The 17,388-nt window shown below is 38.9% G+C and overlaps 1 protein-coding gene across 1 annotated transcript; it reads right to left on the bottom strand.

Moving 5' to 3' along the window:
- Positions 1 to 11: 11 nt before the first annotated feature.
- Positions 12 to 16,293, bottom strand: TXK (TXK tyrosine kinase). Its single transcript, XM_015862356.2, has 15 exons — positions 16,127 to 16,293; positions 11,875 to 11,929; positions 11,516 to 11,618; positions 10,536 to 10,741; positions 9,437 to 9,502; positions 8,425 to 8,479; positions 8,013 to 8,092; positions 7,246 to 7,373; positions 6,475 to 6,549; positions 5,334 to 5,505; positions 4,843 to 5,059; positions 4,203 to 4,267; positions 1,849 to 1,967; positions 1,243 to 1,400; positions 12 to 750 (listed from the first exon to the last, which is right to left on the bottom strand). Exons 1-15 carry the CDS (start codon positions 16,188 to 16,190, stop codon positions 682 to 684), a joined length of 1,632 nt encoding a protein of 543 aa, XP_015717842.1. The 5' UTR covers positions 16,191 to 16,293; the 3' UTR covers positions 12 to 681.
- Between the last annotated feature and the right edge of the window lie 1,095 nt (positions 16,294 to 17,388).

The raw sequence follows: 17,388 nt of genomic DNA, 5'->3' as shown, positions 1-17,388 counted from the left end.
AAACTTAAGGATGAGGTTTAAATAAAATAATCTTTACTTATTCTCTCTGTTTCACACAAAATTCACCTTTACCTATGAGCAGGATTAAAATTCTTCAAGGTTTCTGAGCCCTTCCAGCTGTTTGGATGTGGGTCAGGAGCCACCAAAGGCCAACTTCTGCCTCCACCACCTCTGTGTGCCTGGATGCCCAGCAACTGTGCAGTGCAACGTCTGGGCAAACATCTGCATGCTGCCCAGGTGCTGAGTTACCTCTAAAACTGCTCCATTCCTTCAGTGTTTTGCAGTGCAAAAGGTTCTGCCTTTAGTCCTGGAACTTTGTCACAGGTTCTTCCACCACTTTTGCCTCTGCTAATCACTATTTCCCTGTGCATGAGCCATAATAAGCAACAAATCATCATCAGTTTGTTATGGGAAGCGTAGCTCTGACAAAAAGAATAAGTAAAAGAGCTTATGCAGCAAGTAAGCTTGGTTACTTCCTTCCAAATAGGAGATTTTTCATGGAAATTAAGGCTTAAAAGTACAAATCCAGTAACTCAGTCTCCTCAGGTATCTTGCCCAAATTAGGCTACGCCCAAACAGCTTAAGTAAAGGCTGCTCTAAAAGGCTCAAGTTTTCAGTATAAGCTACGTTGGCCGGCTCAATGCTTGCTTTTCAGTAAATACAACTGTATAAAACCTCCAGTTATCCCATATCCATTATATCTGTGAGGGTTTCTACTAATTCTGCAAAAGTAGGACGTCCCTCAGGCTTCTGGAAAAAGAAAAGAAGAAAAAAAGCAGAGGAGAAATTTAAATTAATAGGAGATGGTTACAAGTACATCAAAGCTACCACTTAAAATTATTGTTCATATTATTTTGTTTTGTTGACACAGGAGGAAGAGATCAAGTTTATCTTGTTCTGCTCATCAACGTCCCAGAAATCAATTCAATGAAAAAGTACTTTCAGAAGAAAGCATTTTTGTGCAAAACTGAAGATTTGCTTCTTCTGCACACTATGAGAGGAAGCAGAGGGGATATATTCAAAACCATATATGGTGTAGTCCTATTGTGTAGTTAATATGCTTGGTATTTATGGAAGGCAACAGTAAAAAGAAACAGAGGCATCTAAACTAGATGTGGCTTGTGAAAAAGCATAGCGAAAATTACTGGGGATTCCACAAAGTAGAGGTTTTGGCTCTAGTTTTTGAGGATCAACATTGCAAGTGAAGTAAAGTAATATCACAAGAAAGGAAGAGCAACAAACCTCGTGCCAGCAGCTGTACATGACTTTGTACACAGTGTGTGATGCCAAATGCGGTCGATAAAGTCGGTTACCTGCAGAAATCTCATGGACAACTTCATAATTCGATTTACTTCCAAAAGGCATTTTGCCTTCTGTGAAAACTTCCCACATCAGTACACCTAGAAATGAATCAAAATGTATAGAACAAAACAAGAACTGCAAACCCACAAGTTGTCTAATAATACTGGAAGTCCCATTCTTCTCTATGTATTTAATAATGCATAAAAAATATGGGAAACCTGAGGTGAATGAAAAAGGATTTTGAGCTGATGTAATTCTGCTCCTATTGAAGACAGCTAAAGTGATGGTCCATGGAAATGAGATTAATAAGCATTTGGTTAACAGAGACACTCCAAGAACACATCTGTCGAAAAGCAATTATTATAGATTAAAAGTCTATTGGAAAAATAAAAATAAAAATAAAAAAATCACACTCTTCCTGTACAGACAAGATATGAAAAATGAGGTAGATTAAGATAGGAAACTTCAGTAAAAAACGGTGCTTTCTTCAATCTTATCAGTAGTTTTGGGGAAACAGCACGTCACACATTAACTGAACCCACTCACCAAATGACCAGATGTCAGATTTACTGCTGTACTTTTTGAAATGAAAGACTTCAGGAGACGACCACTTGATTGGAAACTTGGCACCTGAAGAGCTGACATATTCATCATCGATGACGTACCTAAAGAACATCAGCAAATACCATATATTTTAGTGAGTGTTAAAGTGCAAGAAGTTCTGACAGCATTTTGCACAGGTGGTTTACAATTCAGTAATAAGCTGCCCAGGGAGGTGGTGGTGTCACCATCTGGAGGTGTTCAAGAAATGTGTAGATGGAACACTAAGGGACATGGCTGAGTAGGCAATACGGTGATAGGTTGACAGTTGGAGTAGATGGTCTTAGTGTCTTTCCTTACCTTAATGGTTCTTTGATTCTATGAAATTATGTGACCAATAGGGCATTTATACAGTAATATTTTAAAAGGCTGAGCCCTATATCCAAACAAGAGATGTAAATATTTCCCCTGTATTAATTCTCATGGGAAGACAACAGATACGCGCTACACAACTCTTGCAACTGAAAGCGTAATGTATTGGTATCTTTTAAAGCATCTTTCACAGGATGTTGCACTGAGAGAATCATAGAATCATAGAATTACTCAGGTTGGAAAAGACCTCAAATATTAAGTCCAGCTATAGCCTCACCATAGTACCCTAACTCTAACTACCCTCAGCTTAATCTTATCTCTGAGCACCACATCTCAAACGGCTCTTAAACACATACAGGGACAGTGACTTGACCAGCTCCCAGGGGAGCCTATTCCAGTGTTTAACTACCCTTTCTGTAAAGAAGTGTTTCCTAACGTCCAACCTAAACTTACCTTGGTGCAATTTGAGGCCGTTTCCCCTCATCCTGTCACTTGTCATCAGTGAGAAGAGACTTGCCCCACTCTCACTGTAAGCACCTTTCAGATACTGGAAGAGAGCAATAAGGTCTCCCCTCAGACTCCTTTTCCCCTGACTACACAGTCCCAGCTCACTCAGCCTCTCCTCATAGGGCTGATTTTCCAAGCCCTTCACAATCCTCATTGTCCTTTTCTGGAACTGTTCCAGTACCTCCATGTCCTTTTTGTACTGGGGTGCCCAAAACTGAACACAGTACTCAAGGTGAGGCCTCACCAATACTGAGTACAGGGGCAGGATGACTTCCCTGGTCCTGCTCACCACACCATTCCTGATACAAGCCAGGATGCCATTGGCCTTCTTGACCACTGGGCACACTGCTGGCTCATATTCAGCCGACCATTCATCAGCACACCAAGGTCCCTTTCCATCAGGCAGCTTTCCAGCCACACCTCCCCAAGCCTGTAGGATTGCCTGGAGTTGTTGTGACCAAAATGCAGAACCTGACACTTGGTCCTATGAAACTTACTCTGTTAACCTTGGCCCATCGATCCAGTCAATAGCATTGCTTAGGTAGGAAAAGACTTCTCAGGTCGTCATGTCCAACCTCAACCTAAACATACTACCCTAACTCTAACAACCCTCTGCTAAATCATGTCCCTGAACACCACATCCAAATTGTTTTTAGATACATCCAGGGATGGCAAGTCAACCACCTCACTGGGGAGCCTATTCTAGTGCACAACAATTCTCTGTAAAGTTCTCCTGATATTCATCCTAATCCTCCCCTGGCACAACACCTTGAGGCCATGAGAAATTGACTCTTTGTGTCCCTTTCTTATTTTTGAAGCAGCCACAGAAAGGTTCTGGTATGAAACTGGTCTGTTCTGAGCCCTGACTAATTAGGGAGTGTTTGTATCACCTCTGCACAGTGGACAGAGCTTTTGTTTCTCTGCCCTGTACTTGCACTCTCTCTTTATGTGTGGCTGGTCTCCTCACTAAGCAGAAAAACCACTTCCCTGCCAAGAAGCACACATCACCCTTCCTGCCCACGTCTTCCTTCCTCACCTACCCTGCTGTTGAGGCTCCAAAGGTCAGGGCCAACACCTGCCTCTGTTTCCAGTGTCTTTCTGACCACACTGGGCTCTGGAAATTTGAAGCACTCACTTTACTGAGCTTAGAACCATAGAATCATAGAATGGCTTGGGTTGGAAGAGACCCCAAGGATCATCAGGTTCCAACCTCCCTGCCACAGGCCGGGCCACCAACCTCCAGGTCTGGTACTAGACCAGGTTGCCCAGGGTCCCATCCAACCTGGAGGGGCAACTACAGCCTCTCTGGGCAGCCCACTCCAACACCTCACCACTCCTTCTGTAAAGAACTTCCCCTGACATCTAATACAGACATTGTGTACTGTGGAATTCCCCACACCAGCAAGCGAGCAGTGAGGGTGGCAATGGGTCTCATTACAAGTGACACAAAACAGGGCACTCACTGAGTTTGTACCTCCTACCTTGCCATGCCGAAGTCAGATACTTTGACAGTGTGCTCAGCATTGACTAAACAGTTCCTTGCAGCCTAGGAGAAATGAGAAAAGCATATCTGAAATCCAGGCAAAAGCATATTTAAGAAGAATACAATAGATCATTTACTTTCAGCTCATGCATTTTATATTCTGAAAGGAGATGAGTGCCTCACTCAAAAAGATGAGAAAAAAAGTAAAGTTCTGGCTCAGTGCTGGTGAACACCTCTCACTGCTGTCTGATTTCATGCACATAGCATGACACCTGTGTGAATACTTGTATCATGAGTTGTGATAATTCCAAGTATTCTTGCACAGCAAAAGAACTTTCCAGATGCAGAGTCTAGTTATCCAAGCAGGCATTTTCCTGAATGTTAACATCAGGACACTTAATATGAATTATTAAAAAAGTGTTTCTGTGACCTCTTACTTCCCTGTTTCTGAAGGGCAGAGCAGACAAGCCACCCACATTTCCCAGTATCAAGGTAAGGCAGTAGGGAGCAAAAGAAATGTAGGTACACAAAGGCTTTGTTAAAGCCTTGAAGAGCACATAAGCACCCCCTGAAATTCAATGGCATGTTCTATATCATCAGTACTCACTGAGAACCTCAGAAAAACCCATTGAACTTACTAAATCACGGTGAATGAAGTTATTTCTCTCCAGATACTCCATCCCTTCACACACATCCAGGCACATGCCCAGCAGCATGTCTGTGCTGAGCTTCCCCCGCCGCTGCCGCAGGTAGCTGAGCAGGCAGCCATTCTCCAGGAATTCAGTCACCACATAGAGAGGCTTCTGGCGTGTGCACACCCCGTACAGCTGGACCAGCTTTGGGTGGGATAGTTTCCTGTTTAACATTGTTTAAAATTGCATTTCAGTCAGGAGATCATTTATCTCTGGTGGTAGAATCATAAAATCAAAGAATATCCTAAGTTGGAACGGACTTATAAAGGTCATCAAGTCCAGTTCAAAAGGTATCTAGACCTTTCATTCTTGTGATAATTTTGAGAAACACTTTTAGTATTTGATGAACATTATTCAGTTCAACTAGCCCTGGAGGTTATATTTGTTTCTTGGTCATCTCAGTGTCATCTGTGAGCTAGAATAGCTTTTGTACTTACATCATCAACTTGGCTTCCTCCATGAAATCATCTTCAGACATCGCACCTTCATTGATTTTTTTGATGGCAACCTTGATGGTTGCTTTCCATTTACCCAGATGAACAATTCCAAATTGCCCACGCCCAAGCTCTTTCACAAACGTCAGTTCTGAAGGGTTCAATTCCCACTCCTCTGTAACAAACAACCCCGTGTGTTACAACTAGTAAACATGCCTCTCTGCAGTTAATGTACACAGCAAGGTGTCACAACTGTTCATCAGCTATAGCATGGATTTTACTTATCTGGAGTTTTCCACACGTATTTGTTTATACACGAGTATAAACTTTTATACTTTTTTTTTGTACTTTTTTGTACTTTTTTGTACTTTTACAGCTTGTAGAATGCTGTTTAAATTGTTTAACATAGGAAAGCCTGAGGCTTGAAGATAAGGCAAGAAACTGGCTTTGATTACCTCTGAGATATATTTTTTTGGCACTGTCATCTATGATGTTTTTAACTTTAAATCAGTTCCAGAGGACTAATATAGCCACAGAAATAGTTACTGACTGCCTCTATTGCAACTACCAAAATAACTCTGCCCTCCAGAAATGTTAAGATAAATGCTTTTGGAAATTCATATACGTACATATATATACACATATATATTTGTATGTATGTATATATATGTATATTCATACATACACATCTATCAGTTAATATTAACTTCCTGATCTGTATGCACAGCACCAACATTTACTGCTTATTTTCTAACTCTGTGTAAGACATTTCTAAAACTTCCACAACCGACAAAAGAAAATCTTCCCAATCAACAATATTAATTTTATTTTCATAGGCATTTAAATAATTTTAAAAAAAAAAACACCTTTTGCAAATCTAGTAAACGCATATGCGAGTCTGACCTGCTTTTGGAAATCCAGAAAGGCATTAGTGGTTGTGAAAGAAACACTCACTACACTGAAGGAATAGAGTCAGGCTTTTCATTTGGATTTGACACCTGAAGTCTGGTGATTATGAAGCTGGTTATGTGTTTCTCATTACTGGGACACAGTTTCATGGGACACAATTGGCCGTATGAATGCGATCTCAACACTTGCCCAGACAGATATCTATATTTCCACCATAACAAGATAAAGAATTTACCATAACTAAATCCTGCTGTTGCTGGTAAGGAACACCTGATTGATCTGACTGGATGTCGGAGACGAGTGATAAGACCTGCAGGAAACAAAGCACCAATATTCTGTTGACCAATTACTCCATTTTTAAGTACACTACATCATACTTGCTTTCAAAAATGTTTCTGTTTCTATTCACTTGTGCTAAAAACATTTAAATCCATATTGAAATGGTAGGCAGAACCAAGAATGAATGGCATTTTGAATGCTAGAAATTATAACAGGCTGCTAGAAGCCAACAACTGGGGGTAGCTAACTCTGATAGGCTGTGAGTCAGTGTTAGAGAGCCCTCTTGCCCCCCAATTCTGCCTTTTGTTTGTCATGTGCGTGCCACAATCTGCAAAAGCTGCCTGCTGGTGCATAGCACAGCTCCTGTTCTTCTCAGATTGCATGCATGCAAGTCACTGAACCATGATCAAATTTTGTGCAAGTCACATTCAATCAAATATGAGCCAACAGAATACAGAGTGGATAAGAACATAAGGCTTCTAGTTCTTTAAAATTAGTTTCATTCATATATATGAGCTTGGTATTTTCATTCCCCCCATGATGTACACACATTGCAGCTACAGCTTCAGCCGAAAGGATCACAGTACACTTGAAGTTATTAGCAACAGAAAAGATTGTGCGTCTCTTTGGAAGAAAAGGATTAGTTCAAGAGTGACATCCAGATTCTCAATGTCTTGATGAGTTTCAGAGTATCAGTAGTAAAACCTTATCAGCTTATATCCATTACCTGCGGCATTGTGTTGATGATATTGAATGAGCTCAGGAATAGAGGAGAATAAATATTTTTCTGCTACATAATACTGTTTCAAGTGGTTTTTCTTAATTTGATAATGTCGAATATCTCCACCGTGACTTCTGAAATCAACAAAAGATAATGATTGTCAGTAAAAGTGTTTGAAACATTTTGATGTTTTTAGGTTGATGTTGTTAGGTTGGGCATAAGGAAACACTTCTTTACAGAAAGGGTAGTTAAACACTGGAATAGGCTCCCCAGGGAGGTAGTTGAGTCACCATCCCTGTATGTGTTTAAGAGCCATTTAGATGTGGTGCTCAGGGATATGATTTAGCTGAGAGTTGTCAGAATTAGGGTACTATGGTTAGGCTGCAGTTGGACTTGATGATCTTCTCTTTTCCAACCTGAGTAATTCTATGATTCTATGATACCACAAATCTAACTGTATTTTACTGGTGTGGCAGCCACAGTACTTTGTGTAAAAACAGGCAAAATGAGACTGCAAGGCTTTATTGTTAGTGCCACATTGCTGAGATGAGCAGTCCTTGGAGTAGAAAATTTCAGGATTTCTGTGACTCCCAAATGCCCAGCACCACCATTTCAGTATATGGGCTGCAATTTGCCACAGTGCTGTACAAATAGTACTGGTGACTCATTGCTCCTGTGCACCATATATCCAGGCTGCCCCTCATCCCAGTGAGTTTTAGGGAAGCTCTTCCTTCACATTTTCAATCAAACCACAACCACTGAGAGCAACTCACCCTTTAGACTGTGAATACACAGACAGTGTAAGGACTCCCTGTTGGCTTGAATCTCTGACAACAAATGAGCCTTCTTTGGCCTGAAAAGAAATGAAGGTATTTACTTTCTTAACTTACTGCAAATATTTCAGCCCTCAGAGTTTCATACCAAAGACAAGCACAGTACGCTCCATGTAATTCCTGTTACTCAATATGGAAAATCTTAATAGAATTTGCTGGGGTAACAATGTAAAATTTTGGGATATCTGGACAGTTTGCACTACACTGTACCCCAGAAAGCCATCCTTTTGTTTTAAAGAACCCTCTTTTACTGCATGTCAAACAGAGATGGATTTGGCTGTTGGAACTCTCTTGATGCCTCTACTATTAATCCTTTGTAGTTATTATTAACTGAGTATATAGGCTGAATTACCTTCTGTCGCAAGAGTAGTTCTGCCTGGCTTCTGTTGATGTTCTTGCAATACCACCTGCAACAGGTTGACACATTAACTTCAGCTGGTACAGATTAATATTTGCTTTGCTTCACATAAATGAGGGGTAGTGTTAAGGGTTGCTCTATCTCCAATTTTAAAACCTGAATAGAACTAACCACTGCTGTATATCAAGTGCCTCTTAATTAGGAATTACTTCATTAGATCTTGGTAAATCTGACACTTTCCCCATTTAATGCAACTCACTATAATTAAACATGAGGTGAAATCAAAGAAGAAAAAAAAAAAAACAAACAGGAAACAATTACGCTAAATGTTGATGAATCTTACAGTGAAGCTCCCCGCTTCAGCCCCCTCTTCACTGGAGTTATGACGTATTTTACTTTTCTCTCCAGGAAACCAGGCTGAAGAAATTGAAACTAGATTCTAGATAATCTATATGTTCACAACAGGAAGAGATCAGACCAAAGAGATACTATGTAGTGAGCCTACAGAAATAGGACCTATCTTGATTCTGTCATTATGATTTACCATAATTATATGATCATTATGATTGATTTCATCAATCACAATCCCTAAATCCTTCTAAGCAGGGCTACTCTCAAGGAGTTCTTCTCCCAGTTTGCATACATAACTGAGGTTTCCTTGACCTAGCTGCAAAACCTTGCACCTTGCTCTGTTGAACCTCATTAGGGTCACATGGGCCCTTCTTTTGAGTTTATCAAGGTCCCTCTGGACGTCATCCCTCCCTTCTGTTGTATCAACTGCACAACTCAGTCATCATCACATTATACAGTCCAAACAGACCATAATAAAAACGTTTCATGCATTCTAAGGGAGATGTTTTATAACAAAACAAAACGAGGTTTCGATAAAGAAAACAAACACCTATTCATAATCAGTCTTCTAGTAAAAGCTGAAAGACCAAGTGCTAAAACCTACTACTCAATTTCCAGAAAAGAAAGTACAACCATCTTTTTCAAGGGTACTTACTCATACGTTTCTAGATTACTTTCTGTGTTCTCAGTAACATAGTTGCTAGGAATTAGACCTTCATTCCTGAAACACATTGAAGATAACAGAAAATAGGATTAAGATGCATATCTTCTATTGAATGACAGAAGTTATTTACACTATTGGTATGTTTTTTGATTCTGAATCCCAACATGAGAATCAAATAAGAGTATAACTCCTCTCATCTGAGTCAAGGTGTTTCTGCTCCAGACTATGGATGGCTACTGAAACGACAGGTACTTACTTGGGGTGCCAAGGACAGCATGTTAAGGAAAATTTCCAAGTAAAATCAAAGCAAAGCTTACCAAAAAAAAGTGACATTTCTTCCAAATCAGAAATCATTAGCTTTACTTCTATCCTAGTAACAGTTCTTCAATATGTAGAAAGTATGTGCTTGCACATGTATACAAAATAATAATGAAGTGGACTTTAAGTGCAAATCTGACTTGAGAAAAGACAAAAGTGTTTAGAAGTATTTAAATGAGGGATGTGAATGAAAAAGAGACAGTTATTACATAACATGTAATCACTCTTCATATCAGATTACAGGATACTCTGAAGAAATTGTAGAGAAATTACCAGCGTGTAAAGAAATATAAATGCAGCAAGGATCCTAAAAGATCCTCTGTGAAATGCCCAAGAACCTTTGATTAGGGGCTTTGTTTCACTTAAATGTCTTATCAGTCTTAGAAGTCTTTACGAAAACTTTACACATATACAACACGTGGTAGAGCACTTGAAGCATATAAAGCTGGATTTTCACATGGCTCAAAGCCCAGTGGTTCACATAGTCTTCAGATGTACTCATATTGCTTTGGAACTTTAAGACTATGACTTAATCCTGTATTCCCAGCAGAGGGGAGATGCCACCCCCTTTCTGCAGTGGCAGATACTTTCCAAACTCTTCTCAGTCAGCCTCGTCCCTTGTACCAAGCTCTATACCTTCAAACCTCCATTAAAGTTACATGTATCTCATTCTACATGCTCAGAGGGTTGTAAGATAATCCTACAAAGGGATGGTGTTTTTTTTAATCTCTGTGTAGGAAGAGGGTTTAAAATTAGATGCCCAGTCTCTTACCCATATTGGTCTCTTGCCTTCCACCAGTGAGGATCATACTGTTCAAGGATAAGGTATTCTTCTGACTGCTTGAGTGTTAAATCAGAGGGTCCTCTAGCAGGAAAGTCATATAGTGCAATAACTTTGAGGGTTTCTGTGTAGTCTTTGAAAGCCTCAACAGGTAGAGGAGGTAACGGCTTGTTCTTTACATGCAATTTCTTCTTACGCTAGTGAAAAAGAAAGCACCTCCCATAGTTAGCCTTTTCTCTCATCTATTTCTTGTATAAGTCTCCTACATCTATAGCATCTCAGTAAACAGAAGGTATTAATCACGGTCATAAATTTTCACCATAAAGCACAATAACCTTGTAAAACAGTTATTTGTAAAGCAGTGTGGTATAAAAATCAAAGTTAAAATGAAAAGTAAAGTAAATATAAGACAAGCCATCTACCTAATCTTCCTCCTGTTCTTTGGTTGACTCCTACATAGTATGATTGCAGTTCCATGCAAGTACACGGAAAAACTTCTTTACAGTAGGGGTGATGGAGTACTGGAATAGGCTGCCCAGAGAGGCTGTGGAGTCTCTTCCTACAGAAATACTCGAGACCCACCTGAATGCCTACCTGTGTGACATATTATAGGGCAGTGGCTTTAGTACAGGAGTTGGACTCAGTGATCTCTTGAGGTCCCTTCCAACCCGTGCAGTTCTGTGATGATGAAACTGCACCTTCCCTACAGGGCAGTCCTCTTCTTTCCCACCTCCATTAGCCAAATCCAAAACTGAAGAATTAACTACCCTCATCCGTGACAGCAAACTTGGGAACCTCACTACAATCCTTTATTTCCATCAGTATGAATCTTTGGATACTACAATTTTTAAAAGGTTTATACAACCAAGCAACCAACGTGCCCAAGCTACTTACTCCTCTGCTTGTTTCAGCAGTGAGTCACTGGATGTCACATCATCTCAGTTTTTTTCATCTACCAAAATGTCATTTACCTTACACTTCCAAGCAGGTGCATAGGAATCCTTTGATTGAGAGGCTGAGTACTTGGTCTCCAGGTCAGTGTTGGGGTCCATGTTTATCTTTGTTCTCATTGCTCTGATTTTGAAAAATAAGAATTGCTTTTGAGAATAAACTTTTATAAACATCCACATGAAAATATTTATGGAAACATATGCCTTCATTCATATTAGGGACGTGCAGGGTAGAGCTTCTTTAAACTTCTGCATATTTAGTCTTTCTACTGAGGGTATACGGACATTTAAAATCCTAAGATAGTTTTTAAAATAGATGGATTTCATGTATAAACATTCTGACTGCCTTAATTGCTGAAAAGCTGAAGCATTTCACATACCGTTTTTGTACCGCACAGCAGCAGCAGCAGCAGAAAACAGACTGGATGGTGTGATCTGTAAACAAGAACATTTTCCACATAAGCAGTGATTGACTGTTTACAAAATTTACATAATGAATGGCTACTTAGCTCTATTTTTAACTCTTTCTTGCTGTGAGATATCTAGCAAAATATTAAGGTTGAATTTGCATCCATCAAAGAGAGCTGAGCTTTCCTCCCAGCCCAGCTGTATCTGTCCACTAACAGCATTAAAATCTCTTAATTACAAGGCTACATGACGAGATAAATCTGCTCATTAAGACAGAAAAAAAAAAGACATCAGTGAGATACGTACTGATCTAAGTCACCATACTGCCCTGTGGAAGCTCTCTCCAGTGCAATGGATCATTACAAACAAGTAGACAACTGATTCCCTTCAGCAATCACAGAATTTCTACAGCACTTGAGCCAAATACAGACCTGCATTTGCATTAGACTTTTCTTATACTGAGACTTACTTAAAGGACATACAATATATTTTATTATTTAAAACAGCACTGATTTCCCTTATTTTGTTCCAACCATTCACACAATGCATTCATTAACCCAGGTTTAATGTGCTAACAAAATATGTGCTTTACACTTACATGCTAGGTGGTTGATAATCCTGAGATAAATACAACGGAAACACCATCATTTCCATTGTACATTTACAGAAATGTTAGTATGGTATATCTTGTATGAGGAGCAAGGATATGATGATAATTTCAGCTGATTTAAAATGGGTTAGAAGCCATTAAGAAGACTTGAAATCATTAAGCAAAAGGTTGACATCTGCACTGTTCCAGTTCCATACAGGCTCTGATATGGAGGTTATAGCATATGAACAGGTCTCAGAATGTTGTTTGAAATAGGGTTCCCAAGGTCTTGGTATTTTGTTCCTTAATCTTGTTGACAATTGGACACAGTAATCTTTACATTCTTCTCCCACCTAGATGATTCTATGATCATTTACATGATGTATCCTTGTACAGTCACACCATGTCTTCATTTGTTTCTCCCTCATAGAGTTTTTGGCTTGTTGATCCTAATTACCTGCCTTGGAATAAAAAGGTTGTTCTTTCTGTCAACATGTGAGATTATTTGCCAATATCTTTTATCAGTAGTACAACAAAGTGTGCAGACAGCACACTAATGTGCTACCACAAATTTAGTAACCTGTGTGGCAAAAAAGCAATTATTTTCTTAACAAAGGATTATGAGTCAGCAAATCTCATGGTAATAAAAGGAAAAGTAGAAAATATCGGACGTCAGAAAGGTAAGAACAAAAACAGTTCTCTGTTGGACGTGGAAGAGACCTATTTTATATCTGTTTTGGTTAGAGTATTTGTCATGAAAGTCATAGGGCATTTCCCTTAGACTTAGAGCTACATCCTGTAAAGAACCTGCTGTGTGGGATGGTGGCCAGCCTACACTAATCAGAAGACATAATCAACTGTTTGATAAAAGTTTTCACTAACAGCTATGCAAAATACCCAAAGCAGATGACAGTGACAACTTTCTTTAAAGAAACAAGGCCAAAAATCTTGAGGGTAATGCAATTTATTTGCTGCACAATTTTAATGCATTAAGCTGCCTCTCAGTTGCTTAAAACTGCAGCAGCTTAACTTTGAACACAGTCTCTAACATTGCTGGGAAGCAGAACTGCGTTAGCTAGTGTCTTCAGTGTGATCAAGCTTGGAACAAACAATCCTTTCCTAGAAGTCAGCTGGGAAATATTTGTTTTTTATATATTGCTTTTCTAAGCCTGGGAAAAAAAAAAAAAAAAAAAAAAAAAAAAAAAAAAAGAAAGAAAAAGAACAGCGAAAAAAACTCCAGAAAGGTAATTGTTTATGAACGATTCAAGTGAGGTGCAAAAGGAAATAGAAGACATTTGAAAACTTATCTGTTTCTGACACTGCATGTGGTCTGATTAGATACATCATTTCTCATTAGATTTGTTTGATTCTGAAATAAATATGAAATTGATGTTCTAGTAAGATTGTAAAGCTGACAACACAGAGCCAAAGCTGGAAGTCAATGCATAGGTTAGACCACGTCTGTTCTACACCAACCTCCTTTTTTGACATATTTGGCCAACACTGCAAATGGTGAAAGCTTTGACACACTGAACAATTTGATCTTTGCTAGCAACACAAGTAGATATCTACATGTAGGGCACTACCTCCAGATGCCCTAGTGATGCTCATTGCACAGCTACAGGAAACCTGTACTTCCTGCCTGAGGCTTTTATGGCTGCACACACCCTCCCGATGACTGAGGCTCTTCCTTTGTCTTTACCGTCTTCTACTCAAAAGCTTTAAATCAAAATAAAAAAATTAAATTAAACAGACACCTCCCTGTATTTTAATACACACACAAAAAGCAAGAAAGAAATTGAAAATGGATTTTCAGCATTTCTTCTTGAATCTCTTTTCTGCTATACCCTAAAACGTACAAACAGGAATCAGTGGAAGAATTCTGATTTCCCTGTTTAGAATTAAGGACCTTCTCTTAAACAAAACACTGGATTCAAAGATTTTTAGTCTCATAGATATTAATTAGGCCTTGATCCCCTGACCACACTCAAGAGTTCATTATTTAAAAACCCAGCAGTGATGGTATCAGTGAAAGCAGAAAATTCTCCAGCACCCACAGTGTCTCTGCACCTTTCAGCCCACATTCCCTTGAGCTCTGTCAAAACATAAACTACAAAAATACGTTTGGCTTTGATCCTTAGGAAGTAAGGATCTCTAACAAATCAGTTGGGTGGAGAACTTGAAATGTAGGTTCAACTCAAGATGAGAATTTAGGCTGCTGCATCCAGGATTTGCCAACACCTCCTCCTTTTGCTGTGTAGAGCATTTTCTGTTTCCAATTTCCAACAAATGCTTGCAATCTCAGAGGTCAGCCAATTCCATATTCAATTTAACATGGGAACAACAACAACAAAAAAAGCATAGCCCATTTAATTGCTAGTATTTTTTCTTCCTGGAAAGAGGTTTTTTAAAAGTCACATTTTCCTGATGACAAGTTAACAAGTGTAAAACCCAACACCAGCACTAATTATGATCACTTACAGGACTATGATGCCCAAAAGCAAATTTTTTTAGCGTGCCTGGTTTTGAGAAGTGAGAAGATATAGTGGCAAATGAGTCCTGCAGAAGAAGCATAAATCCTAGGAATGAGATGTTGAAGCTCACTTGACAAATACTCACAAAGAAAACAAACAAACAAAAACCAGAAAAGACACGGTAAAAAGATACATGTCCTTTGGGATGGTCCATTGCTGCAGGTAGTTTTGCTAAAAGAGCCCTAGAACATTCAGCAGAACACCTTGGGTTGATAAAATTGTGTGACAGTGTGTGAATCAGCCACAAATACATGCAATCTTCCCCCTATCTTCAGTTATACCTCACTCAATTTTGTAGTCTTTGGGAAATAGTATCAAAGGATTAGATGAAAGCAACGTGTCAGAGATGAGTTCTTATTAATCAGCATTTTATTATTTTGTCTATTGATCTGGTACACTTTGATCACTTTTCTGATTCACTGCACCTCAAAGCACTACTGATTTTGAAAGTGCCATAGCCCATTTCTAGGATGTGTATTTGTACTGAATGTTCTGCAGAGTTCCCATGCTTGCAGTAGTGATACATTAACTGTATACAAAGCTATACTGAGAAAAACTCAAATTCAGCTTCACCCAACAAAACCAAGTCTTTACCACAATGCTCAATATACGTATGCCTCCTGATCAACTACACTGACAGCTAATCTAGTAGAAAATTCCAGTACAGTTTGCTGCTAAAAAATACTTCAAAAGATAAGCTTTCAGCTTTTCAAATGTACAAACTTCAGCTGTGTTCTTCTGTGTACTAATTCTGCACCAGAGGAAAGCAGGCTCAAGTTCTACCAAACTTTTAATTCATATCTAATTTCTATGTGCCACTAAGGACAACATATGGGAATAACTCCACGTTTCCATCCATCTCCATCAGAAAAGATAGATGTCTTACTGAATCCATCGTATAATGGATTCAAATTTATGTAGTAATTTCGAAAATCAAGAAAAGGAGTCCAAATACAGACCACTCAATCTGCAACCAAGCCACATGAGAGATAACTATTGGGTATAATTATGGCAATAATTAAGTAGCTCGTTTGCTGTGTACACACAACTGCTGCACAAAACAATACTTCAAGAGAAAAATATGTGGGCCAGTTTACTTACAGGTTGAAAGAATCATATCTGGTTCTCCTCTTATATTCACAAGAAAATGCAAACCTTCTTTCATCAGTTGTGCCTGTAAATAGCCCAGCAGCACTCTTATCTCTGCTGTGAATCAAGGTAAGACATCAGTAGAGCCTGACTCCACCTACTTTCCTGAAAAAAAAAAAAACCTTACTAGATGTTAATCTCATGCCTGCTTGCTGCTGCTGTTGTTGCTTTCTCAATAGAAAAAAAAAAAAAAAAAAAAAAAGGAAAAATCATGAGAAAAAGTCTTTCTGCTATCTAAAACCAAATATACACTCTACAAATAAAAAGAATACTGAACGGCTGTCACTAGGGCTAACTACTGCTGAAAGTGGTAAAAACACCCAGCAGCCTTATGCCACTGAATTTGGTCTCATTCTGATAAATTTTTGATCCTGACATTTGAAGAAAAATAATAATAATAATAATAATAATTTTGTTTTAATAAAAAGGAGAAGAAAGCATGAAGGTGATTAAGGACTGACTGAGCTCACGCAGAAGAAACGATGACGTGGTATTTTAACCTGCCTTTGATTGCATGAGAAGGTCACCAAGAGAGCTGCCTCAAAAGCTGTTCTGATTCTTTCAAAATTAGTAACACCTGAGGCTATATTATATTCAACTGAAAAATGCATTCATCTAAAAATGAGGTGGCCTCACAGATCCTGATAGGTGATGTAAGTATCAAAACCCAGTGGAAGGTATGTAGAAATTATCCTTGGGCAGCATGAAGGGGCAGGTGAAGTACAGCATTCCAAGCGTCATCCAAAGTGCACATCTCCACTGAGGAAATCTGCCAAATACCTGCACAGTTAGGGAAATCTTTACCATATAGATCAGCACGTAATTCTTGTAGAAAAAAGAAACATCCATAAGGTTTACTAGAAATTATTACTCTCCTGATAATCCAGTGCTTCATATATACTTTAAGTGAAATACTGCTTATTCCTTTAAAACTATGCACAGTGTCAGAGGTGTTGGCAATGCCATAAAACCCTTTCTGACACCCCATAAGTTCCTGATGCAATATCACAAGGAAAAGAAAGCGTTTCTTCATACAAGATACTTCATCCTCATTCAAAATACAAAGGCTTAGACAAAGCAGTGAGAAGAATCTAAGCCCCTCCAAGACAGAAATGATGAAACACAGGAATTATAGAATGTGTTAAGGTAACTATATTTAGCAAATACTCCTCAGATGCTTTGGTCCAAAGTTAGGTGAATTGAAACAGACTTCA

The sequence above is a fragment of the Coturnix japonica genome, chromosome 4, assembly GCF_001577835.2.
Source record: "Coturnix japonica isolate 7356 chromosome 4, Coturnix japonica 2.1, whole genome shotgun sequence".
Lineage (NCBI taxonomy): Eukaryota > Metazoa > Chordata > Aves > Galliformes > Phasianidae > Coturnix > Coturnix japonica.
The sequence above is the reverse complement of the archived record's forward strand: the minus strand, read 5'-3'. Positions and strand labels throughout refer to the sequence as shown.